Source organism: Haliaeetus leucocephalus, unplaced genomic scaffold (assembly GCF_000737465.1).
Source record: "Haliaeetus leucocephalus isolate CR32 unplaced genomic scaffold, Haliaeetus_leucocephalus-4.0 Scaffold848, whole genome shotgun sequence".
NCBI classification, from domain to species: Eukaryota; Metazoa; Chordata; class Aves; order Accipitriformes; family Accipitridae; genus Haliaeetus; species Haliaeetus leucocephalus.
Window position 1 is genome coordinate 2,132,780 of NW_010973284.1, and position 24,979 is coordinate 2,157,758.

General features: G+C 39.2%; 2 protein-coding genes across 5 annotated transcripts; both read left to right on the forward strand.

Moving 5' to 3' along the window:
- Positions 1 to 258: 258 nt before the first annotated feature.
- LOC104841178 (ankyrin-3-like) lies at positions 259 to 4,189 on the forward strand. Its single transcript, XM_010582693.1, has 3 exons — positions 259 to 385; positions 791 to 2,487; positions 3,947 to 4,189. The coding sequence occupies exons 1-3, from the start codon at positions 259 to 261 to the stop codon at positions 4,187 to 4,189; spliced, it is 2,067 nt and encodes a 688-aa protein (XP_010580995.1).
- Positions 4,190 to 4,553: 364 nt separating this feature from the next.
- MYSM1 (Myb-like, SWIRM and MPN domains 1) lies at positions 4,554 to 24,979 on the forward strand. Of its 4 annotated transcripts, none has more exons than XM_010582319.1 (23): positions 4,554 to 4,637; positions 6,233 to 6,308; positions 6,511 to 6,581; positions 7,642 to 7,719; positions 7,856 to 7,882; positions 8,442 to 8,520; positions 9,243 to 9,341; positions 9,952 to 10,715; positions 11,932 to 12,062; positions 13,272 to 13,375; positions 14,303 to 14,380; positions 15,478 to 15,566; positions 15,887 to 15,941; positions 16,026 to 16,076; positions 16,772 to 16,846; positions 17,128 to 17,316; positions 17,555 to 17,687; positions 19,731 to 19,836; positions 19,960 to 20,017; positions 20,840 to 20,872; positions 21,714 to 21,860; positions 24,414 to 24,524; positions 24,647 to 24,979. In XM_010582319.1, the coding sequence occupies exons 1-23, from the start codon at positions 4,561 to 4,563 to the stop codon at positions 24,977 to 24,979; spliced, it is 2,964 nt and encodes a 987-aa protein (XP_010580621.1). In that variant the 5' UTR covers positions 4,554 to 4,560. The 4 variants fall into 4 exon arrangements, with proteins under 4 accessions (XP_010580621.1, XP_010580622.1, XP_010580623.1 ...); XM_010582320.1 differs by having other exon boundaries at positions 24,665 to 24,979; XM_010582321.1 differs by lacking the exon at positions 7,856 to 7,882.

Here is a 24,979-nt window from a genome sequence, read left to right on the forward strand (position 1 = left end):
ATATCAGAGATTTTTGTTTTGTTATTAAACTTCACTTGTTGCTAAGGAAGAACAGAGAAGATCAAAGGACTTCTAACAACTAGAAAACCAAAGGTGAGGGAGTTTTGAATTCTTTATAATTCTTTAAAGATTTATCACTGAACTACAACAGTTCATTGTTCTATGAAAAGAATGTGTGGAATGATGTGAGCCTGCTTTGCCATTTCATATTGACTTCAAACATCAAACAATAGCTCAATTCACTTTTTGATTAGCAACATGATCATGCATTCAACTAGCCTGTTTACAAATCCATACGCAATTGAAGTCCTAAGGACTAAAAAAGAAGAGCTAGTAGAAGGCATAAAAGACCCAGACCGCCTTCTGAACTGGCTGATAGACAATGGTATTTTTACCCCAGAAAAAAAGATGGTCATGAGTTTCTACAGGACACGAACACAAAAGAACTCTCGAGTTTTAGACATACTAATTTCTCAAGGTGAACGAGCCTGCAGGCTCTTTTTTTATCCATGTTTAAAGCAAGTGGAGCCAAAACTTTATAGCAAAATAAGAAAATACGTCAGTGAAGTAAATGAAAGCATTGGAGATGCTAGAAGACAACTGGTAGGATATTTACTCGAAAAAGACAAGGTTTGGTTTGAAAACAGCAGTGAACAGCACCAGGAAAAAAAAGACAGTCCTAGAAGAAAAAAGCAAGAATGGGCTATTAAGAAGAAAGGAAAAGAAACTCAACTTTCAAGGGCAGCAAAACCTAGAAAAGATCATGCTGGTGTTGGCATCTTTGATGCAGTCGCTAAAGGCTATCTTTCTGAGTTAGAGAGGACATTGAAATATAATGATATTAATGCACTAAACTCTTCAAGTGAAACACTTCTGCATGTTGCAGCTGCTAATGGACATCTAACAATAATGGAATATCTGATCAGCAAAGGTGCAAAGATAGATGTGAAGGACAAGAAAGGAAGAACACCACTGCACAGGGCTGCTGAGAAAGGCCATGGTGACGCAGTGAAAGTGCTTCTCCGATGTGGTGCTTATATGTACAGTTTGGATATGGAAGGCAAGACACCAGTTCATTTGGCTGCACAGAATAACCACAGTCACATATTGAAGAAGCTCCTGAAAGAAGAGGCAAGAAGCTACAGGAACCAGCGCAACTTTTTGCACTTGGCAGCTCTTAAAGATGAGAGCAGTCTGGCAAAAATGCTTTTAAAGGCTGGTGCCTCCACAGATGGAAAGGATGAAAGGGGACAGACTGCTCTCAGTTATGCTGTTTCTCAGGGGTCTGAAAATACCACAAAAGTACTGCTAGAAGCCGGAGCCAGTGTTGATTCCAACATGGCCGAAAGAGCCTTCAACAGCAACCACCCATCCATCTTCAAAATACTACTAGAATATTCTAAAGATTTGTCATCTGACATAATGGAGTCAGCTCTTTTTAGAGCTGTACAGAAAAATCTGCATGGTATTGTAGCAGCTTTAATTGACAGAGGTACAGATATAAACGCCTACAATGAAATGCAGTACACTCCTTTACTCCTGGCGTGTGAAACGGGCAAAGCTGAATCAGCAGAAGTTCTAATCGGAAAGGGAGCAGACTTCAGCATAAAGACTCCTGCTTCAGACACAGCTTTGCACTTGGCAGTTCAAGCTGGGGCTGCTTCCATCGCAAATCTGCTTCTGCGCAAAGGGATAGAAACTAACCTTATGAACCAAGCCAATGAAACCCCGCTCCATATTGCTGCACTTCATAATAAAGGAGCATTAGTTGGCCTTTTAGTTAATGCCGGCGCCAAAATTAATGCTGTCACTAAAGAGTTTGTTACTCCCCTGCATATTGCAAGTCAAAGAGGTAACACTGATGTTGCCCAACAGCTGTTGTACCACAAAGCAAACGCTAATGTTAAGGATAAGCAGTCAAAAACACCTTTACATTTTGCTGCTGAAAGGGGAGACAAAGCAATGGTAGAGATGCTTCTGAATGCTAATGCTGACCCCAACGCACAAGACAAGGAGAAAAAGACTCCCCTGCACACTGCAGCTGTGAGAGGACATCTCAGTATCGTGAAACTTCTGTTAGCTAATAAAGGAAGACATGGAGCTAAGGACATGGATGGATGTACTCCTATGCACTACGCAGCTGTCAAAGGCAACACAGACATCATAAAAATTCTTCTGTCATCAGGAAAAAATAAAAATATTGATGACAGAAACATTTGGAGAAAGACTGCACTGCATATTGCAGCAGAATATGGACACAGCGACTTGATAAATCTATTACTGAGCTACGGGGCAGCCATTAATGCCTTAGACAGCAGCAAGGATACTCCATTGCATTGTGCATGCAAGGCCAGTCATTTTAATGCTGCAAATTCCCTCGTAAACTGGTCACAAGGAGAAAAAGCAAATTTACTAGCTGCTAATAGTCTCAAAAAGACCCCATTGCAAGTAGCAGAATTTAATAAAGCAGAAAATCAGGCTCAAATTGTAACACTTTTGAAAAAGAAAATGTTAATAACAAAATGAAGATGTAAACCAAAAACTTGTAAATTTAAATGCAGAATTCTCTTTCAATGTAATTTGGATAGTGCTGTTGCCCAGTATGATTGAGAATTATGTTAGGGCAGGCAGAATTAAGTTAGCAATCAAAGGTGGCCACGGAAAAAAAGGATCTTAAAGACACTGTTAAACTTCTGAATACTGATTAGTCTTTTGCTTCTCTCACCAATCTCATACTTGGAACCTATTTAAAAAGCACCAGTCTTAAACACATTGTGTACGACCTCCTCTAATACAAATCAAGACTTCAAAAAAAAAAGATAGAAAATAACTTTTCATATATCTGTGATTATTAGCCCGTATGGATAGCTTAGTTAACCGTTGTTTGGTAAAATCACATTTTTAAAAAGCCATCTATTATGAATAAAGAGACTTCTGTATCCTCAAGGATATAGAGTATAGAGATGTTGGAATAGATAACACTAGTTTTGTTTAGCTTAGGCAGACCTAACTGCAGAATGCTGCCCGAAGAGATTGATCTGCCCTCTCTTTCAGTCCAGTCATGCATGCCTGCTCTAGGCTGTACACGTGAGCCGATCCAACTTACCCCACAGCTATAACTGAACAAAGGGGAGAAGCAGGGTAGCAAAGAGCTGAACAGCACTGGGTCTCCTGAGGATAATGCAGTATTACCTCGGTTTATGCCAATTACAGTGTTGCTCTCTGAGCTACCTGGAGATCAGAAAGCATCTCCCTGCAAATTTATGTGTGTGGGGTTGCTCTGCTCTAGATTTACTGGACTCGTTGCCCATGTTACTAAGTCCTATCAGGAGGCTTGGCATAAACCAGAGGAGCAGCGTGTGCCCGAAACTTTGCTAACACGATGTTGTTTTCAGGACACTGTTAGGTGCTACACTGACATTCAATATTTGGCTGGACCCTCTTTAGACATTTCTGTATTATACCCTATGACATGGTATTGACAGATCCTGAGACTATAACAACTATTTTTCTTCCATCTTTCATCATACCGTGTCCAGATTTTACAGTTTTAAGTAGAGATAATGAAAACAATCATATTTGCTGTTTATTAATTTCACTTTCAAATCAACTCCAGCACAAAGATGAAACGTTCAGAATAAAAAGGTTGCAACAGAGTTTATTGGTTCAAAATATTTGTATTGTCATCTCTTAAAACGGAAACACTTTCTTGAGTTGACGGAAGGTTCTCTGTGGTCATTTTCTATATAACGATAAGCAACCCTCATGGTTCTTCACGCTTCCTTTCAGTACGTGATTAGAAGCCAAATTACCACAAAGGGCCAGACACTTCTTGCGAAACGAAACACAGACTTATGAACGTATGGGACTAAAACTGTGATTTTCACAGCCATGTTACAACGCTTTAGCTTGACCCCCACAACGCCCTGCCGCTGCCATCTTCGAGGTGAGTGAAAAGACACGACCGCACGCTTGGAAGTACACAGAGAGAGGCCAGCAAAACCGACATCTGCAGCTCGATGCACCGAAACAAGTGTCCCTCTTCGGCCAAGCCCCTCACACTCCAGCGGACCCGGGTTCACCCCGGGGCGGCCGGCAACCGGCCGCTACCCCGGCGCGCTTCGGTCAACCGCAAGCGAGGAAAAGGCGAATCGCCAGGCGGCTCTCGGCCCGACCTCCGCGGCCCTGAGGCACGGCTCCCCCTCAGAGCGCTCCCACCTCACAGCGAGCCGGCAGGAACGGCGGGCACCGGCCCCCGCGCCCGGGGCGGCCCCCCCCCCCCCCCCCCCCGCCTCAGGCTGGCTCTTTCCCCCCCACCGCGTATCTCCCACCCCTGGCTGACATTCACCCCTTCACCCTTCCCTCGTCCCCTGGAAGCCGCCCCTCAGCTCCCGGCTCTGCCCTCAGCTGCCCGCCCAGCGCGCCCCGCCTACCCCAGCGCCATCTCTCCCGCCTCCTCCCCGGCTTCTCCTCAGGGCGCAGCTTCACTGAGGGCGGCTGCGCATGCGCCGCCGCCCCCCTCTGCCCGCTTCTTCTCGCGAGATCGGCGGGGCCGGTGTCATGGCGGCGGCGGCGGAGGAGCCGGAGGTGGATATCGAAGGGGACCCGGCGGCCGTGCCCGGAGAGGCGGTGCCGGGGTGAGTGAGGGCTGTAAGGCGGGCTGGGAGCTCTGCCGATCCGGTCAGCGCGTCCCCTCATCGCCACCCCTCGGCGGGCGGGGAGGGTGGGGGGGTTGCGTGGCCGCGGCGGCCGGGGTTGGCGTGAGGGGAGGGAAGCCGCTTGCTGAGGGGGCTGCCGTTTCTGCTGCTTCCCGCCGCCGGGCCCTTGAGGGGAGAGACTTTGGAGTCTCCTTGAGGGCCCGGGGCGGGGGGAGCGGCGGTGTGGGGCATCCTCGGGCCGGGCACTGGGAATGGGGCCTGTGAAATGTTACCGGGGTGAGGGGAACGCAGAACTGCTGTCGTCGCACCCAGCAGGAGGTGAAGTGCGGACGCTTGGTGAAGCTGCTAGGAGAGTCCTTTAAAATACATAGACAAGAGGTGCTGCGTCGCATAACTGGTAGCGAACTGGTGGAGGCAGATAGGTTTGGGAGACCGAGCGTAGGGAGGTTCAGAGAACCGATTCCACAAATTCACAGGTAAGGGGCCTTACCCGTGAACAGGTGCGGAAGAGAACGGGCAGCGGTTGTAACACTACAAATCTAGCAGTTGCAGGTGCTGGGAGAGCATGGGAGGACGGTGTCGGAGGTGGTGGCTGGACTCGTGTGCTGTCCTCAAGTAGCGCCTGCCACTGCTGGCGACAGAATACTGGGCAAAGGGGACTATTGATCTGGCCCGTTTCTTGATATGCTCTGAAAGAAGCAGGAGTCCCATTGGTTTCTGGCTGTACGTGGGGATTTATGCTTACCTATAAAGAGAGGTTTGAACTGCTGGCACAAGGCAGATCAGAATAGTAGGTGAATTTAATTTAGTAGCACTGTAGGGGATATAGGGCTAATTAGTCTTCAGAAACCTCTGAATGTTCTGGAAGCAAAGATTTTTGAAAACAAGTAATTACTAGGGAGATTTTATGCTGCATTAAAATAGAAGAAAGTTGATCAGTGATGTTAATCAGTGACAGATTTCTAAAAGTAACAGGTAGTTATTTACAGAAAAGATCAAGCATAACCTGGATGAAGGCCATAAGATCACTAACAATTCCATATCGTAGGATTCTGTTAAACCTTGTGTAAGTATGAGCTCTCCTCAGGAGGAAAACAGGTTTGTTTTTACCTTGTTGGGGGAAAGATGTAGAAATGTCAAGTGGAGATAATACAACTCAATGACGTTTTTAATGTTAAAAATATAGTTCTTTATATTTCCATAAAATTCTGACTCCTTTTGTTTGTGTATATTTTACATGGTTCCTCCCGCCTTCAGTTGTTCCAGATGAGAATTTTTACTATTCGGGGTTTTACTGATATCTCATACAGTCTGCAGTGGGATAGGTGAGGAGTTGCTGCTGAGATTACTAAAAAAGATGACTCGCTGAGGGGGATTTATGCTATGTCTAATGAAATATTACAAGAGAGTAACATTTATATAATAGTGTGCACTATATGGTTTCAGTTTTAGTATCTAATTCTGTCATCTTCTGTTAATGTTTTTGTTACTTACTACCCCATTATTTTCACTCTGACAGCATTCATTTTGTTTGAATGTGTATGCGTCATTTTGAACACTGGAATCTTTTTCAGAGGTCGTGAAAACACAGCTTCAAGCTTGCTGCAGGATCACTATCTTTATTCATCTTGGAGAACTGACAACAGTCTCGTAAGTATTTTTTAAATGAATGGTACTTCTAGCAAGGTTATCAGAACTTCCGTTTTCTCCATTTTCTTCCCTCCACGTACATGCTCTTTTAGGTTTTTAACCAGCGCTTTTTGTTTACTTTTAGAAACTATTATACATTCTTGATATTCAAGTAACAGCGTGACAGAATTCAAATATTAAAATGTATTTGTATTGTTTGCAGCCATGGACATTGGACAGCAGCATTAGTGAAGAAAACAGGGCTGTCATTGAGAAAATGTTGCTGGAAGAAGAGTATCCTTTTGCTGATTTGTTTCTACATTTTCCTGTGTAATAACAGAAAACTTCCTGTTCACAAAGGAACTGGACAAATCTTTTCTTGTTAAGATGACTGAAGCACTGTTATCTTGTAGGTAGATTGCAGAAATCAAGGAGGACCCCTGAATTAATCGTCTAGCTGCTTGCAGCTTCCTCTGGTGCTTCTGATTCTTCAGAAAATTACTCCAAAGCTTGTCGGATTTAAGCTGGCACTGGCACCAAAAATAGCGATATTCATCCCCACTTCTGCTGCTTGTTCAGTGCCACCTCCAGCATGGCGCTGATGCAGCTATTTGTGCGGCTTCGTAGTGAACCCGATCACACAGCTGATCTGGCTAAAAATAGCTAGTTCTTTTTGCTGAATTGTTCTTTACTTGGACTGGTTTACTGTCTGATTTTGTCTGGCTACATTCATACTTCTGCCAGCATGCAAGATGAAAATGGGAAGGAACAGCTGCTGCTTTTTTATTTCTATTTTTTTTTAATATAGTGTTGCCTTAATTAGTCCAGTAGTAGCTTTTCTGGCATAAGTTGACCTCGCAGACTAGGCAGGCTATAGCAGTAGTAATCATGGGCTAGTTTATTTTCCTGTTCTTTTTGTAACTGAGAGTAATAATATGAAGTAATAGAGGAATGGGAAAATAAAGCAATTAAAGTTTTCCTAACAGGGTGAATTATTGAGTCTTAATTTGAAAATAGGTAATCAATATAACAGGTAGCATCATAGGTATCAATATGATGCAAATTACTTTAGTATGGTTTCTAAGTCAAAAAAGAAGAATGCTGTTGTAGAAACAGGATACCTAGTTTGCTGAAAGTAAAGTGAGCATGGGGGTTCAGAGGTCAAATGTCACTTCCTTATGCATTAAGCTAATAGGAGGGTGTGAAATTAGTGTGTATTTCAGTTTTGAAAGCAGTGCAGTACTTGCTTTTACAGCTGAATAATTATGAACCAGTGTAATTTATATGATTATTAGAATTCCCACATGTACAAATATCTCTGATGCTTTGAAAACTTACTTAGTAACAATTTCAGATATTATTTATCTAATAAATCACTTTCTGAAAAAATATGGTTCAATCAAAAGGAAGCAGAGAAGAGATCTATGAAAAGGTAAGCTGTGTTCTGGGAAAAATTCTCAATTAGATGAGAAGAAATGAAAAGTCCTTCCCAAATAAGGTGATTTGCTGAGATATGCAACAGCATCACAATTACTAATTTTTATTTTCACTTTGTTTTTTATTTGCAGCCCACATAAGAAAACTGGAAAAGTCATGTATGTACATTTTAATGATTGAGTTGCATTTTTAAGTGTGGCATCTGATTTTTTTTTTTTGTTACCAGACACTATTTAAAAAAAAAAGTTACAACTCCTTAGTTAATTTTGTTTGGCTATACAAAATTATTTAATAGACCTTTCAACACGAAGAAATACTGTTGCATGTAATAATAGGCCTGTAGTAAACTAGTTTGGTTTTTTTAGCACAGTGGTCCTTATGAAAAAAAAAAAAACCAAAACAAACAAAAAAACCAAACAACAAAACCACACCCTGTTAATTCTAGTTGGCTTTCTTGCCTGAACTTTTCTGTGTGCTTCTTTTATGTCTTTCCGTACCGTTAGTTACTGATGAATATTGTGTTGCCCTGAATCTTCCTTTGCGATGCAGAACCTGACATGATTCTCAGTATTTTATTTATCAGTCGCATTCATGTTTAAAACAATACCTTGAGTTTTACCAAAGATGGGGAGTAGTCCTCCTGTCAGAAGTTGCCTTCAGTTACTGGGATTTGTATATTTTTAAGAAAGCGTTAACTTCTGTGTCCTATTTTCCTAGGGTGCGATCACCTACAAAATCAGCTAGCTACTCATTAAAGTGGACATCAGAAGAAAAAGAACTGTTTGAACAAGGACTGGTAAGTTTGTTTATATATGTAATATTTTGAATAGAAGTCATTAGTTCATCTTAAATAGGAAAACAATAATTAATATAAATAAGCATGTTATATTGATCTGCTTCTGCTTTTGTACTTCTAATGTGTTAAGAATAATTGCCATCTACTAAGAGTGTAATAATGATAAATCAGATTTAAACTGATGAATCCCCCTAAATGGCTTTGTTTACCAGATTTTGTTCATGTGAGGCTGATTACAATTTGAGATCACAAAATATCTCAAATATACAGCTTTATGAACTGTACAATCATAATGCTGTAGTTAACTACAGGAAGTAGAGCGTGTTCTTAAGGCAAATCAGCTAATAAAGTGAAATCCTTTAACTACTGTTGTAAGGTCTTTAGAGATTACATGGTTGTACAGTGCTGAACGTAACAGGGTTTGCTTTGCCAAGTACGAATTCATTTCGGTAGGATTCCTTGGGTTAGTAGGCAGCATAATTTATAGTGTACCTGAACTGGGTGAAGAAGATCCTCTAGTTAAGAAGAATAGCAGTAATTCTTACTGTTGGGTGCAATTTTCTTCTTGGTAGAATATGAACAGCAAGGTTCCTCACCATGGGTTTGCTGTACTGTCTGTGCATTTGTAATGAATAATTGAGTTTTCAAACTCTTCTGGCACATAAAGTGCAATGTCTGGAATGTTAGAATCTGTGTAACTTAAACGTGCTTTGTTGTACTAGGTGAAATTTGGCCGCCGGTGGACGAAAATTGCCAAGTTGATTGGAAGTCGTACTGTTCTACAAGTAAAGAGCTATGCTCGGCAGTATTTTAAGAACAAGGTAAATGGAGTATCTCTATAGTTAGCAAAAAGGCTGTTTGACGAGTATGCTGTTGTACTTGTAGCTTGCTTTTTGATCTGTCTTTTCAGGGTACTGCTGTTAAAGTACATACTCTATTCCCATATTCAGAAAGGTGGAATATGCTTATTTGTAGATTTAAATGTGAAGTCAGACGTGATTTCAAATTCCTGGAATGACTTCAGTATTTTTATTGCTGGTATAACTAAACAATAAATGTAGTATAATTGTAGTCTCTTATTCTGTTGGTTGTTAGTCTGAAAATACTTGTTTTCCACTATACAGCTGTTTCCGACTGTGTGTTGTAGTTTTAGCTTTAGCCTCATTTGAGACTTCAGGGGCATTTAAGAAGAAATTACTACTGTCTAGGTTTTTTTGAATGGAAACACATGTTAATTTACACTTGGGCTAGAAGTATACCTATAATGCTGTGTAAAAGTCAATCACAATGGATTAAAATGTATTAAAAGGGTAAGATGAGGAAGAAACACTTCCGAATGTCTGCTGTTCAAGTAAAATAGTTCTGACTATTTGGGAGGCAGAGGGGATTGTTTTGTTTTTCCCTCCTAAAAGTATTTAATATTTTCCTAAGGCAAAAAATGGTGATTCTGAAAAAGAAGAGCAAAGTCAGTGTGGGAGCAGTCTTCCCACTGAAGATGGGATAAGGGTAGAAGCGTGGTCGTCTGGAAACTTGAGAGGCCGTGCAGATCCCAATCTGAATGCAGTGAAAATTGAAAAGCTATCAGATGATGAAGAAGTAGACATAACTGATGACATGGATGAACTACTTTCTCCTACCTTCCAGCAAGAAACTGGAAAATCTGCATTATCTGTTGTTTCAAAAAGTCCAGTTGAAGAAAGGAAGGGAATGGAACATGGTTTTTCATCTGTTGGACACAGTTCTGCAATTTCTTTAGCTAAAGAGGATCTTCAACATACCAAGCAAGATACAGTGGATGCATTAGTATTTCCAGGTGTTGCAGCAACATGTTCTCCGCACCTGAACGGTGACAAATCTGTGAACCTAGATTACCAGCAATACAATAATTCTGTTGAGAAAGCTGAACAAGGCAGACTAGTAACATCTAGTGGTACTAAACGAGTAACTGATCAGGAGCGTAATGAGGAACAGAGAGACTTGGCTGATAATGGATTGCTTTTTCCTTCCCCCTGCCAAGTGGATGAAGATCATCAAGAAGAAGCAGAGGAGCTTAAGCCACCTGATCAAGAAGCAGAGGTTGACAGAAGCATCATTCTGGAAGAAGAAAAGCAAGCTATTCCTGAATTTTTTGAAGGGCGCCAGGCCAAAACACCAGAGCGTTATTTGAAAATTAGGAATTATATTTTGGATCAATGGTAAGATGCATTAATTTCATTTACTGAAATAAATGATTGAGATGACTCATGTCCTGCTTTGTTGTAGTTAAAACACTACTTAGTACTAATAGCTTACTTCTGAAAAGAGTAAAATTAATTTTATGGTCTCATTATAAAGATTGCCAGTGAACAGCACTGATTATTAATGCTGCTTTTGCATCTTCCCAGTTTTTTTTCTGGCATTCTGGAAGCTAAGCAATGAAAATACTTTGAAGCATTATGGAAATGCGTGTCCTATATCAGAATGAGCTGCATCCATTTTGGTTAAGTTATTTTCTTCCAATTTGTGTCATCCTATATGTAAGAATGCATATACGGTTTTAATAAATGGTCCCTCAAAATAAACGATTAAATTAATTCTGTAATGAGGTCTGCAGCATTGTGTACTGCCTTTACAGAACGGCAGCTAGAAGAAATAGTCTGTGCTAGAGCAAAGTGTTGACCAAAAAAATACTTCAAATTAAGAATCAATGTGGAGTAGTGCTTGTACACTTGAATATTTTATGTTCCATCTCCAAAGAATCAGTTTAAGGAACCTTAGTGATTTGTGGTAGCAGGCTCAAAATACAGTTTGTTCTGTTACTAGTTTTGGTTTGTGGGCTTGTTGTGTTGGTTAGCTTGCTTTTAAGTAGAGCAAATTGCTGAGTTTAACTCTGTTCTCATTCAGTTGTCTTCTGTATTGACAGCTTATTCTAGTTGTAAAGAAACTCTAAAATTTCATACCAGAGAAGTGTTGAACTGAAATGATTCAGTATCAGTTTAAAAGCAAGTTGTAAGTGCATAGAGAGTGAAAACAGGCTTATTTATTACACCAAGGAATCCTATGATTATATGAGCTGTTTAGACAAATCTAATGCAGACATTCTTCTATCAGTTTAACAGTATCATAGTACTTCCAAGTAATTCATTGTTTCCTGGCACCAGTCGTGTTGAAGAGTTTGTTGTAACGCATGGAACATAAGTTTCACTCTGCCTAAGTATGAATGTGTATGGATAACCCTAAAATAAATTGTATGCGTTTTCTGAAGCTTATATTTTTGCTGTGATTGCCCTGCGTAGTGGCGTGTAGTGCGTGCATTGCAGAGGGGAAAAAAACCCTTCAGTGGCTCATCTTAACCTCAGCTTAAGTCATGCAATTCCTTTCTCCTGCCATGATTTGTTTTACTATTTGGCAACGTGCTATACTTTATTTTAGGGAGAGATGTAAACCCAAATACCTGAATAAGACTTCGGTACGTCCAGGCCTTAAGAACTGCGGTGATGTTAACTGCATTGGACGGATCCACACATACTTGGAACTAATAGGAGCAATTAACTTTGGCTGTGGTAGGTATTTTTATTGGAATCAGTTCAGAACTTAAATTCTAATCAGGACCTGCTGAACATATCTATTGTTGATTGTCAGGGGTTTTTTTAGTTAAAATGCATGTTTTCATTTGAAGGCTGAACGTTAAGGTTAGTAGATGTGTCTTTAAAAGAAAAGTCATAAGTTCACTTCATTGAAGCGCGAATGACTGCACTTAATTGGAATCAAGCATCCATGTGGATAATCTTCCAACTTCTCTATATTCTTAATGTCTTAAATAGTAATTGTTGTTACATTTAAGTTCTGTAGAAGAGAATCTTTGTTTGGACTGTGTTGAGTATAGCTGTGTTCCAACCTGTATGGCTGTAGCCTATTTTGGTATTAATGTTGAAGGACTGCTTAATGTTAGGGTATACTGCTCACACAGAAGGATACATGTTAATCCTTACTAGGAAGGATCTTCTGAGCAGATTGTCTCTCGTGACCTTTGAAAATCTAGAGGAGTTTGTAACCTGCTTACAGGATTATGGATTTTTGGTTTTACACAAGACCTTTTCTTTTTTTTCTTCTCCCCCCCCCGCCGCCCCACTTCACGTTTATCGCACACCAGCTGATGGGGTGGGGGTTTTTTGTTTTGTGCTTTTCTGTGTGTCCAGTGTTGGATTTTTTTTTTTCTTGATAGCTGCTGTATCTGAAGTTCTGCCCTCCCTCTGTGTAAGACAGAATTCAAGTAATTGTTTCTTTTCCCACACTGAATTATACCTATTTCCTAAATAAAAAACAATGTCTTCATCCTCAGGGCTAGCTTTTACAAGATTCAAATGTTAAAATTAGGCAACACGTTAAAAGTATATATACACCTATAACTTAACTTTGTTTTAGAGTCTCTGGATTGATTTTGGTCCAAAGCTGAATGACAGTTACCTAGGAGAGGAGGAATGTCCTGCAAATACATTTTGTCTAAAGTAAAGGTTATTAAAAATTAGTTAATAGTAAGGAAGGAGTTTTTCCTGTTTAGAAATGCTGTGATAGTGGGAGAGGGCTATATAATCAGTCAGTAAATATGACCATCAAGAGATGTCTTTTCACTGCGGGGGTTTTTTGTTGTTGCTTTTTTCTTTATGGCATTTGTCATTACCACTTATCTATGTCATTCTTTGCTCTGTACCAGTAATAAGTGGCTTCCTACTTTACTGAAGTACAGTGTATCTCTCTTCTGTATCCTGTAGAACAGGCTGTCTATAACCGACCGCAACCAGCTGATAAAACACGATCCAAAGAAGGCAAAGACACAGTGGAAGCATACCAGCTTGCTCAGCGCTTGCAGTCCATGGTACGTCTTGGTGAGGGGTGTGGCGAGGGGAGGCAGCAGAAAACATTCAGCATGAAGGTCGTTTCAATTTTCATTTTCAAGCTAGGGCATCTCAGGAAATTTCTCTTCTCGTTCAGTTTGCGGTTTCATTAGCATGCGCTGTAATTCGAGTATCAGTCTAAGTTCAAGTTCCGCTATCTGACAGGTGTCTGTCCTAACTTCTGCTATCTTACACATTTGATTTCTGTTCAGGTATTTAACTATGATTGTGTTTCAGCCTTTTCCCTGCAGCCCTAACCCTTCCCTGCTCACCCCTCCATCATTTATTAGCCTGAATTAGCCAGAAGATAGTGGAGTTTACTGGTAGTGGGTGATTAAGTTGCTTGCATTTTAACTGTTAAATATAGTAGGTGTATGCATGCAATTAAAGTACACAATTAAGTACAGTAGTAACTCATAACTACATGAGTTATCAAAGCTTGCCAGATTTAATTTCCATATTCATATTTAACGTAGCATCTTTAAGTACTTCACAGCAAAATAAATCGGTTGAGAGGAAAACTAAATCAATCCCTCTAAAAAGAATTATAAAGAACTGTAGCATACACTAGGTGTAAACATACTGGTTTTATTGCTTTTTGTATTATCTGAGCTATAATTCAGAGCTGGATAATAATGCAGTGTTGCTGTCAGAGGTGTTGATAATCCATGGAACGTCAACCAGGTGTTACGCTTTACAGCCTTAAAAACTGAAAACTTCACTGATGATATTTCATGACAGATTGTGAACTACTTAATTCTACAGAACTCCGGGGTGTTCTTTCTTTTCTGGAAATAGGTCGTAGTGTTAGTAAACTTTTGGACAATGTTCTTATGGCTGATTAAATGAAGTAAATGCAGTTTTTTCTGGAGTAAGATCCTTGACTCGTGTTGATTTGCTTGCTGCAGCGTACAAGAAGACGGCGAGTGCGAGACCCTTGGGGAAACTGGTGTGATGCAAAGGATTTGGAAGGACAGACATTTGAGGTAACCCTCTGTCTTTTAAACTTTCCTTGAAGAATTAATTTTTGCTAATTGCTAACAGGTGGTGTTGCATCAAATATACAAGGGAAACAGTTGTGTAATAGGTACTTAACCTCTCTTTGTGGAAGCAATAATTTGAAAATAATGGAGCAGCTGTCACATCTTTTTGCTGCTGATAAATACAACTACTTTGGTGTTTACAAAGGTGTTCGTGTTGTAAGCACGTATCTACTCTGTTTTATGCCTGTAAAGCTCTTTGCCATGCCTTGTAGCAGATTTCATGACCCTTTATTTTCAGTTAACTGCCTTCCTAAAGCTAACAGTAGGGGATAGGAGAATAAGATTTAAATGTTATTTTTTCAGTCCAATATGGTTTCTTTGTGCTGATAATGCAGGTGATACAAGTTCCTAATATTAATTCTGCTGCTAGAAATATGCCCAGAAATACTGTGGTTTATGAAGTGCTTAGAAAAATTCGTTCTTTACAGAAGACTTGGAAAGAAAATACCTGCTCGTCCATTCCTACAATTTCAAATTATACAAATAGCGAAGAACTGTAAACATCCTGTTTTTCTCATATAGAAAACCACTTAAATCTGCAACCTTCAGTACTAAGTATCTGTAACAATTACTTTCATAATGTTACAATGCCAACATGAGTTGCTGTGGCTAATAATTCCAACACTTTCTGCAAAATACGTATTTGGATGGAAATAAAGTTTGAAAACACTCATCCCTAAAGAGATGTCCTGATAAATTCTGGCCACGGATTGTAGCGGCAGACTTTCTCCTTAATTACCACACTTGCATTTATGCATGGTTTGCGATACGGGTTGTGATTTTACTGAATTTGATTGACTTGGAGAATGTAAGAATTCTCTCATCAGGCATCTTGTGGTCTAGATCTCTGATTGTCATTACTTTCACACTGATTCTGCTGTGGCCATTGCCCTCTATCTTGAGTAGTCCTGTAACACACACAAATTGATAGCATTTCAAGAGGACACTGATGTCAAGAATTTATTCTGGGCTGGTTTTGGAATCACTACTGAAACAGCACTTAAGACATTAAGGCACTTTTTATTTTTAAATGTTTTTAGCATCTGTCTGCTGAAGAATTAGCAAGAAGAAGAGAAGAAGAAAAACTGAAACCTGCAAAATCTTCTAAAGGTTCAAGACAAATAAAAAGGTATTTGATGTACATCATGTTGAAACATAGATCTTCTAGAAATGAAAGAAATGTCTTGGGTAGTGTCAGGCTGGAACACTGCAAATCATTCCTATGTATTATGGTCTGAAATAACACGTATGCATTTCAAATGTTTCATATTAAAATTCAGGAGTGTGGGTACTGAAGTTTCTGTATTTGGTAGAAGTCATCCTAGTGTGGGATGAGAAAATCCAGTAAAGAAAATAAGGTTATTCCTCCTCTGCCAAGGAGACAGCAGGAAACTTGAAAAGTTTCCTGACTGTCCTACATCTTTAGAGAAATTTTCTTTCATTTTATAGTTCCTTTGATCCCTTTCAGCTGATACCGTGCTGTTTATTCACTGAAGAAAAACAGGTATGTACCTACAAGTGAATAATCAAGAATGCTTTATTACTTAGGTTACTTTTCTTATGCTCATTATTGTGTTTATCATTTCAGGAACCTTTTCAGGTGAAAGTGTCTTCCGAAGCACTTTTAATAATGGATTTGGTGAGAATTAAGTTTTATTTTCAAAAAATTATGACGTATATGTTGTGGTTTTGGTTTTTTAACGGGCAACATAAGGTGATTGAGAGAGAGTTCTTTCTATTCAGACCTAGAAGTGAGAATCTAGTATTAAATAAAGCCTCTAAAAGAGTAAAGTTGTTTTATATTGTGCTTAGCGTACAACCACTTACCTTCTAGAAAAACTAATGAGAGCATTACTACTTACTAATCTCCATCATATTTTAAATGTAATTTGCTTAAAGCTACTTTCTAAAATGAGCTGCCATTTTGAAATCTTCCGGGTTCATTTTCTACTAGTCTGGGAATTAATTTTGTGTTTATAAAGCAATGTGTGTGGTTTTTAGTAACAACAGGTTGTACCAAAACTAGTGCAGTTGTTCAGCACAGCATTGCACAGGCTCCAGTTTTTGAAGCTAGCGTTGCTTCATGGATGGAAGTGTTATACAAATGCACCATATACATGCGTATATATAATAAGCAACCATCTTATTTTCTGTTTGCTTTAAATTGAAACACTGGGTATTTGAGAATCTTTACCTGTCCTAAGTTTTCCTTCTGAATGTGACTGAGAAGTTACTGACTTGTAGCTGTGATGCCAATGTATTCTGTCGTGTGCAGATCAAAACTGGGAGAAGTTCTACAACTTGGACTTTAATGATTGTTTAATATTGTTTCAGCACTCTCATGTGTCTATGGCAGAAGTAATAGGGCTGCTAGGTGGAAGATACTCTGAAGCTGATAAAATTGTAGAAGTAAGTGTTTGTCTTTTTACATTTTCTGTAAAATATTAAACTGTTAGGGTAATATATATAATTTGAATAGATGTAAATATTATTTCTGAAGGGCAACTACTTAAATATATTTAAGTTAATTACTGTAATCTTGAAATGTTAGGGTTAGGCTTGTGTTCAAGTGTTGGCCTGACAACTCTATCCTGAGGAAGATCTGGTATATGACTCTTAAAATTCTTTAAATTTTATTTCACCGCTGGAGATTTCTTGCATTTATCTAGCTGAAGACTGTTTTTTAACAGGTTTGTGCAGCAGAGCCGTGCAATAGTCTCAGTACAGGCCTGCAGTGCGAGATGGATCCAGTATCTCAGACGCAGGCCTCGGAAACGCTGGCCGCCAGAGGATACAGTGTTATTGGGTGGTACCATTCCCACCCGGCCTTTGACCCCAACCCCTCAATACGAGATATTGACACGCAGGCTAAATACCAGGTACTTGCTGGTCTGTACATTAAAAACAAATAAGTAGCAAAAAAACCCAACAACCCTGAAGCCTCCCTAGTATTTACAGTGTTAATACACGTTATTGCTCTAATGCATCTGAAAATCAGTTTATTCATAAATTGACGTAAATTTTACTTTTTTTAATTTCAGAATGCTGTTTTGAAAAAGGTTGTATTTCTTGGATGTGAATTCTTTTTGTGTGTTTGTGGTTTTTTTGGTTTTTTAGAGTTATTTCTCCAGGGGTGGTGCCATGTTCATTGGAATGATTATAAGTCCTTACAACCGAAATAATCCTCTTCCATATTCTCAGATTACTTGTCTAGTAATTAGCGATGAGATCAGTTCTGACGGTTCCTACCGTAAGTACCGATACTTTATCCATTGTCTTAATTTTTCTTTTCCTTTTGGATACTAGGGGGCAAAATGTTGTCTATTCTTGAACTTGAGAAATAGGTATTAAGTTAGTAACTTGTGCTGTAGAAAACCAGGAATTGCACTTAAAGAGTAATCCTGCAAGTAGTCCATGCTGTTGTGACAAGAACGTACAGGTATAAATAGATAGAAGGTTGTTTTTCTGTATTAGTATTTCCCACAATCTGTGAAAGAAATTAAAGGGTTGGGGCAAGGGTCACTGTTAGGTACATACAGTATCCATACAAACAGCTGAGAAAATGCTTCACCTGTATTACTTAGACTTTGCTGCATTACAAAATTCTGAACAGATCCTCTGATCGAGGAGACAGAAATGTAATAGCAAAGAATCGGCTGCTATAGCGGCCAAAAATCCTTATTTGAGTAACTTAGCGTTCAGAAGGTCAAAGGATCAAACTTGCCAGCTGTCCAGGAAAACACAAGATAGGAAAGATGAAATGCTGTGCTGGCATGAATCCCAACCTAAGGCAACAAGTTCTTGATCAAAAATGTCATCGGCATTTCATGAAAACGGGATGTTTTCCTTTCTTGAATAGTTAAGAACCTCTTGTATAAAACCTGTGGTATTTCAAGTGATGATCAGATCTTCTGCTCCTTCCCTGACACTAATTTGAGGAAAATTCCCATGATAACAGTCTGTGGTTATGGTAGCTGCCTCATCTCTCCCCCCCCCCGCCCCCATTTAAGTCCTGATTTCTGCATCCAAACTCCAAGGTTTCCCGTTTTCTTGGCAATGCGGCAGCAGAGGCTGTGTGAGCCGACAGTTCCCCCTCTGTTTTTTCCTGTGGAAGTAAGCAAGGGAGACCATCTGTCTGGAAACTTGCTCCATGCTCCTGGGGGAAGTGAAGTGGTGGCCACATCTGTGCAGTAATTCCTGTTTACCATACTGATAGTACCGTAATTTTATCCTCATTTCCCATGCATCCCACCCTTGTGGTGTGGAGTTAAAATACTTAGAAACTTTACCTGCCCTTAGAAGTAGATGTTTTCTTGGTCACATAGGTTTTCTGTCTGAGAGAACTTCGTATTTATGTTTAACTCCTGAAATCAGCTTTTTAAAAAATGGTATCTCCTCTAGCTCTTTGGAAAAGTTATACCATAGCAGTAGTGCTACAGTACTGTGCAAATGAATGAAAATTAGTATTTCATGAGAGCCACAAATATTTCTATAGATTAATTCTTACTCTTGGAAATGCATTCTGCACTGAACAACTTCTCACGTTCAAGATGTACTCAAATAGCAAATTGTATTTATTGCTTTCTTTTCACTTACTCTGAGGTCTAGTTGGAAAGTATGCGTTTCATCTCGTTAAATTCTTATGAAAGGCCTGGAAAGGCGCTTTTTTTTTTTTTTTAAATGACTTACTGAAATTTACAGGCTCTTTCTTTCTCCCTGATGTTTGGTAACTGAATTGTGTTCTGCAAGTAATTTTCTGGTGTTCCTCTAGAATACTTTATAAATTCCTCTTCCCCCAGCTGCAATAAACTGGAATAATTTCTTCCTTTTAAGAGCAAAATTCCTCTGAAATCTAGAACAATAGTCAGCCACTTCATCAGCCAGTTCATACACAAAAACCAAAATCTTTTTTTATTCACGTAATAAGCACATAGATCTTAGAGAGACTACAGAAGTGATAATAAGTTATAAAAACTCAATTCATTTTGCTGTTTTCCTGTTACGTTGTAGATTTCTGTGTGCTTCCTTATGGCATGAGGAATTGGCGAGGGCAGGGAGGAGAACAGGTTTGTTCCCTACTCCCACCAAAACTAAATTTGGAATCCAAAATATGTCATACTTTTACTTTAGCCTCCTTAACATTGGCAAGTAACAGGACTGCAGACTTCTGCAGTCAGTAGTAAATTATGAACAGTTACGGGGAAGGAAGGGATTGCACCTAAAACTAAAAAAGAAAGGAAAAAAAAGTTGAGTGTCTTAGAAACACTGAATAATCATGTTCAATTGATTACAGGCCTGCCCTACAAATTTGAAGTACAGCAGATGTTGGAGGAACCTCAGTGGGAATTAATATTTGAAAAAACACGATGGATAATTGAAAAATACAGATTCTGCCATAGGTACATGTCTATTTGTATTATAAAGAATAGCCGGTTTAGAATTTTTGCATGCTTATTATTGATGTCTCAACACAGATGTGTGTCTGCTTTCTACAGCACTACTACTTGTTTTTCTTTCAACAGCAGTGTCCCCATGGATAAAATTTTTCATAGAGATTCTGACCTGACTTGTTTGCAGAAAGTAAGTTTTCTTTTAGCTTTTTTAATTTTAAATGTTTTTTTAAATACAATTCTGTTTCATACCATGAGAAGTCACCTGAAGTCACGTTTTTACAAATCAGAGATGTAAGCTAATTGCAATAAATGACTTCTGTGGTGCAGCTTATTTATTTACAAACACAACGAACATAAGGATGCTCGTTTGAGAGAGCTGGGGCTGATACCGGGTTTTAACCTCAATCTGGAGAAGAGTGAATGGCAAATTAATCATGTCTCTTCTCAGCATGTTGTATGCTTCAGGTGTCGAGAGCTGCATGCATTTCAAGAGCAGATCTGAACTTCCTAGTCCTTTGTTCGATAAGTAAAGTAGTGCTGTGCTATGATTGTCATGCAGAAGTGAGAACTTCAATTTTCCAGTCAGTGTCGTCATTGCTATGAAGTTCTAAATAACTACAGCTGTAACATTAATTGCACAAACAAGACAGAAAATCTGCCCAAAGCAAAAGACATAAACAGAAAACACATACACAGTGATTACCCACATCTTAATTTTTTTTCCCTCTCAACATGACTTTGCTTATAAACAGCTTAAATCTAAAATTGAGTTGGTAGAATACTCTTGAATTTAGCTGTTGTGTAATTGGTTTTAAAGAATTGGTTTTAAATCACCCATGTGTTCCTGTGTGACTGTTCCTTTCTAAAATTTATATTGTACAGTTGAACACTTTCTGTAGTGTTAATCCTAAATAAATAAATAAAAATCCCTTTGGAATACTTACCAGCTAGAATAAATAAACTCAGGAAATATGACAATTTTTAAAAAATCTCCTTTTCTTTTGACTAGCTTTTGGAGTGCATGAGGAAGACGTTGGTCAAGGTAGCAAACTGCTTCATTGCTGAAGAGTTCTTAACTCAGATTGAAAACTTATTCCTTTCCACATACAAGAGTGAGAAAAAGAGTAGTGCTGGAGAAACTGAGAATGAATGTTCAAATGAATTGCCAGTGTGATGCCTTTAACAAGACAAAATTATGGAATTTTGACTTTATTTTTTTCCTTTTCTTCTCTTCTTCCCCATTATGTCAACTCTTTCAGAATTATTATCCATTTTAATGGTAACTGTTACAGAATCTACGGTCATCTTATTGTTACGGTTTAAACACACTTTGAAAAACTCCTAATGTGTGTGACCTGACTACACGAGGAATGCTTACTACTAACATTTTGTAAAAAAATGAGTGCCACAGAATTAATTGATTGACCAACAGCCTGCCATTTGGGAAGAAGGACCACCTGGCAAGAATACTGTGCTTCAGTCTTCGAGGAGAGTTTGTCCTCTCTCAAGTCTTTCACTTTGGGAATTTTCTCTGTTTTTTTAACCAGTACACATCTAACTTGGAATGAATTTGTTCCTTGACGCTTTAGAGATTGTAAGTTTGAATGAATTCACAAAAGAGAAACTTAACTGAAATGAAAATTTTGTAGCTCATTGACTTCAAACTTTCCTGATATCCAGTCTAAAGTTTTATTCAGTTGTAGTTTAATATGTCATTTGATTTTTATTCCCTGCCCATTGATCCCCGTGGTCAAGTAGCTTTTTGGCATGTTCTTTGCCATCTTGCTTCTATATTGGGGAGAAAAAGCTGGCAAGTTTTCATGACTTCTCAGCAGTGGTTGTGCTTGTTTCCAGTGGAAATGGTAACTCCTGTCTTATTACAGGTTGCGGTCTTTCTGATCTTCCGTTCTATGGGGAGATGTTATGTTGTTCCGCCAGATCATTGTGATTTGTCCACTTCTAATTGCCACTGTTTCCTGTGGAAACAAGAGCTCTTGATTGATGGCAAACTGAGTGCAACAAGCAGAAAAGTATTTGTCTTTAATTTAAAGAAAAAAACCAAACCCACCAACTTTTATATCCAGAGTCTTCTCTGTAATGTGCAGCTCAATAAGAAAACACATTGGTTTCTATCAGTTCTTCAGTTATAATTTCATGCAAGTCTATATTCAGATAACTTAGTCATAAACAGATTGATCTTGATTGAGAAGTTTCTTGATTGCAACTTGGAAATGTTTCATGAGCTATATCACTGTGAATCTTTATAGAAATAATGTGCTTAAAATTTTGCTTTCTGATTCATGAGGAAACTTGACTCGTATACAGTTATTACTATTTACACAGATTTATCTTGGGCAAAGTTTCTCAGAGAGGTCTAAAATGTATTTGAGAACATGAAGCAAGCAAGACCTTGAGTTTACATCTAGAGGGGTGACAATGGACTCGATTCTTATTTAAAAAAAAACCAACTGTATATATCTAGTTCTACATAACACAAATGGAATTTTAAGATTTTATATGTTTACATTTTTAACTTCAGCTTTTCATTTGTATAAGGAGTTTGAAAAGCTTTAAAAGAGTAGAGTTGCATCCCACGGAGGGAACCCCTTTGCAGGAGGTTAACATTACTTTTTTGTAACACCTTGTAAAATGTTAGTCTCTTTCTGTTACTAAGTGGAAGGTGCAGAACCTGATTGTATGAAAACGTGAGCCCTTGATACTCAGTGATTCTCCCAATGCAGATGCAAGAGCTGTGGACTTAAAAATATCGGTGAATGTTCTATGCTCTCTTCTATGTTCAGATCTGCTGGTGCGCAGCTTTAGATCCCACTACTATGTATAATTTACATACTTGGTGTATCCATCTCTATAAGGCATGCTGACTCAGACTGCATATATTCTAAAATGTCATCTTTGGGACTTCCTAATTAAAAATATTGCATGGTTTTCTGTATTTCTAGTTTGAGCTACACTCTCGGTGAGAAAGCATTCCTTCCCTACTTAGTTGTGGTCTGCGGTGTAAGGTATTCTTTTGGAGTTTTGCATAGGTTACTTTCTAGAAAAATCACACGGTGTAAATGTATGTACTAAAAGCTGTAATTAGTTCTGATTTGTAGGAAGAGAATTTTGAACCTCTTGTGTAACAGCAATAGGAAGTAGATAATGTTCTTTGTCCACATACAGTCTATTTCCAGGCATTTAAGGATGGATGTCAGTATTAACCCAGTAGTGGTAACAATGTGCTGGCTGCTTCTCTATTTAATGATTAAAATGAGTTAAAGTACTACAGTTGTATTCATTGGATTTAACAGTGATGTTATGTAAGAAAAGTTTTGAGTAAAACATACTTGAAGCAGTTTGTCTCTTGAGAAGAGGATGTGGTGCAGTATTGAGCCTTTGACATGCACACAAAGACTCCAGATTCTGTAAGAGTTCATTAGCAGGGTGGTGTGGGAGGAAATAAAACTGCTAGACCATCCTAATCCAGTATTATCACCCAATACTGTATGTGAATTGGAAAGACCACACTTGTGATGCTAAGTAATAATTTTGTTGGCAGGAAAGAACTAACCTACTCTTCGTAATTTATTTTGACTGTGCAGTTAACAATACGAGTTTGGAAGTTGCATGCTTCTAAGAAGATAAAAATCCATTTTACTAATACTACCAGTTTTGCTACCAAACGCATATAAGGCATTAAATATTTTGGGGGAAGCTCTCTTTTTTTTTTTTTTTTTTTTTTTTTTTTTCCCCATCCAGCAATTCTTTTTATGCTAGCTTTGTTTCCATGTACCTGTGTGGACTCATACGCTATTCCTTTATGTAAGACCAGCTGTTACACCTTGCCAAGTTGTTGTTCAGGAGGTGGGAAATGGTTGAGTAGCAAGTAGAATGATACAATTTAAACTGGAAGAGTCAACAGTTTAAAAAAACAAAACAAAAAACCCAAACAAAAAAGCCCCCAAATCCCCAAGATGTAACTTTTGGCAAATACCCTTTATGGGCATTTGTTGGCTAAGTCAAGTTTTGCTGTCCCAGTTATCAGCAGTGCTTCTTCACAGGGATATAAGCCTCGTGTTCCAGGGGAGGGGTAATGCCCATATTTTTTTAAATAAGTAACTTCCCAAGAACAATTCAGTTGAGGAAAACAAACAAACTAAACCAAACCCAGCCAAACAAAAAGTTAACACTGTTGCCATTGATGTTTGTTTTCTTTTTTCCTTTTGCTTGCTGCTTTGATATTCCTGACTGATTGTGTACAGGAGACTGCTAATAAAGACTGTGTATGCAGTGTCTTGAAAGGTGTGTTCCGTATTTGTAATAGCTTCTTGTCTCGAGCATCAGATCTGGTTATTTACTCCAAGTCAGTGTCAATAACCCGGTGATTCAACGCAGTTCCACAGCCACTAGAGGGAGCGTTGTCACAGCTGATACAAAACGGGGTTTGGACTAAGAGCAAAACTGTTCTTGGTAGTAGTATTGCATGGGAACTTCTGGTCAGTGATTAAATTTTATGGGCAGTAGCTGTGTACCTTGGTATAGATTTGTTTCTCTCATTTGTGCTTACAAACCCTCTGCTTTAGTCTCCTTCCAAAAGTTATCCAGTGGTGCTTCGTGGCAGGGGCGCCAGGATGGTAGATGGGTATTCTCCACGCTGTTTTCACAGAGAGAATCCTGGCTGTAGGATCACTAAAGTAAGTAATGTAACGGGTTTGTTTTCTTGGGCAACTCCAGTGAATTCTGAAGGCGATCATCAGACTACCTTTCAACCAACCGTATTCATTACCCAAATTTGATTTGAGGGTGTTGGTTCTAGCTGTATTTCTGCCTTCAGCAGAAGCCAGACAAACTCCTTCCTGCTGTGCTAGCAGAGGATTTGGTCTGCTGGGCATTACTTAGCTATGAGGACACGGTGGTGTGCGGGGGAAGGAGATGCTGCGGCGGTGGGAAGCAAGCAGCACGGAGGTGGACAGCACACCTTGAAAGGCACGGTGTGGCAGAGCGGTGCGCCCCGGCATCTGCAAGGGGCCGGGAACGTGCTGTGCTGTCGCCGCGAACCCCGCTGCAGAGGCAAGGGACGTCAGGATGCGTGCGGGGTGACTTCATCCGGACCCGCAGAGCTGGCGCATGGGAAGTAGCTGGTTGTTAA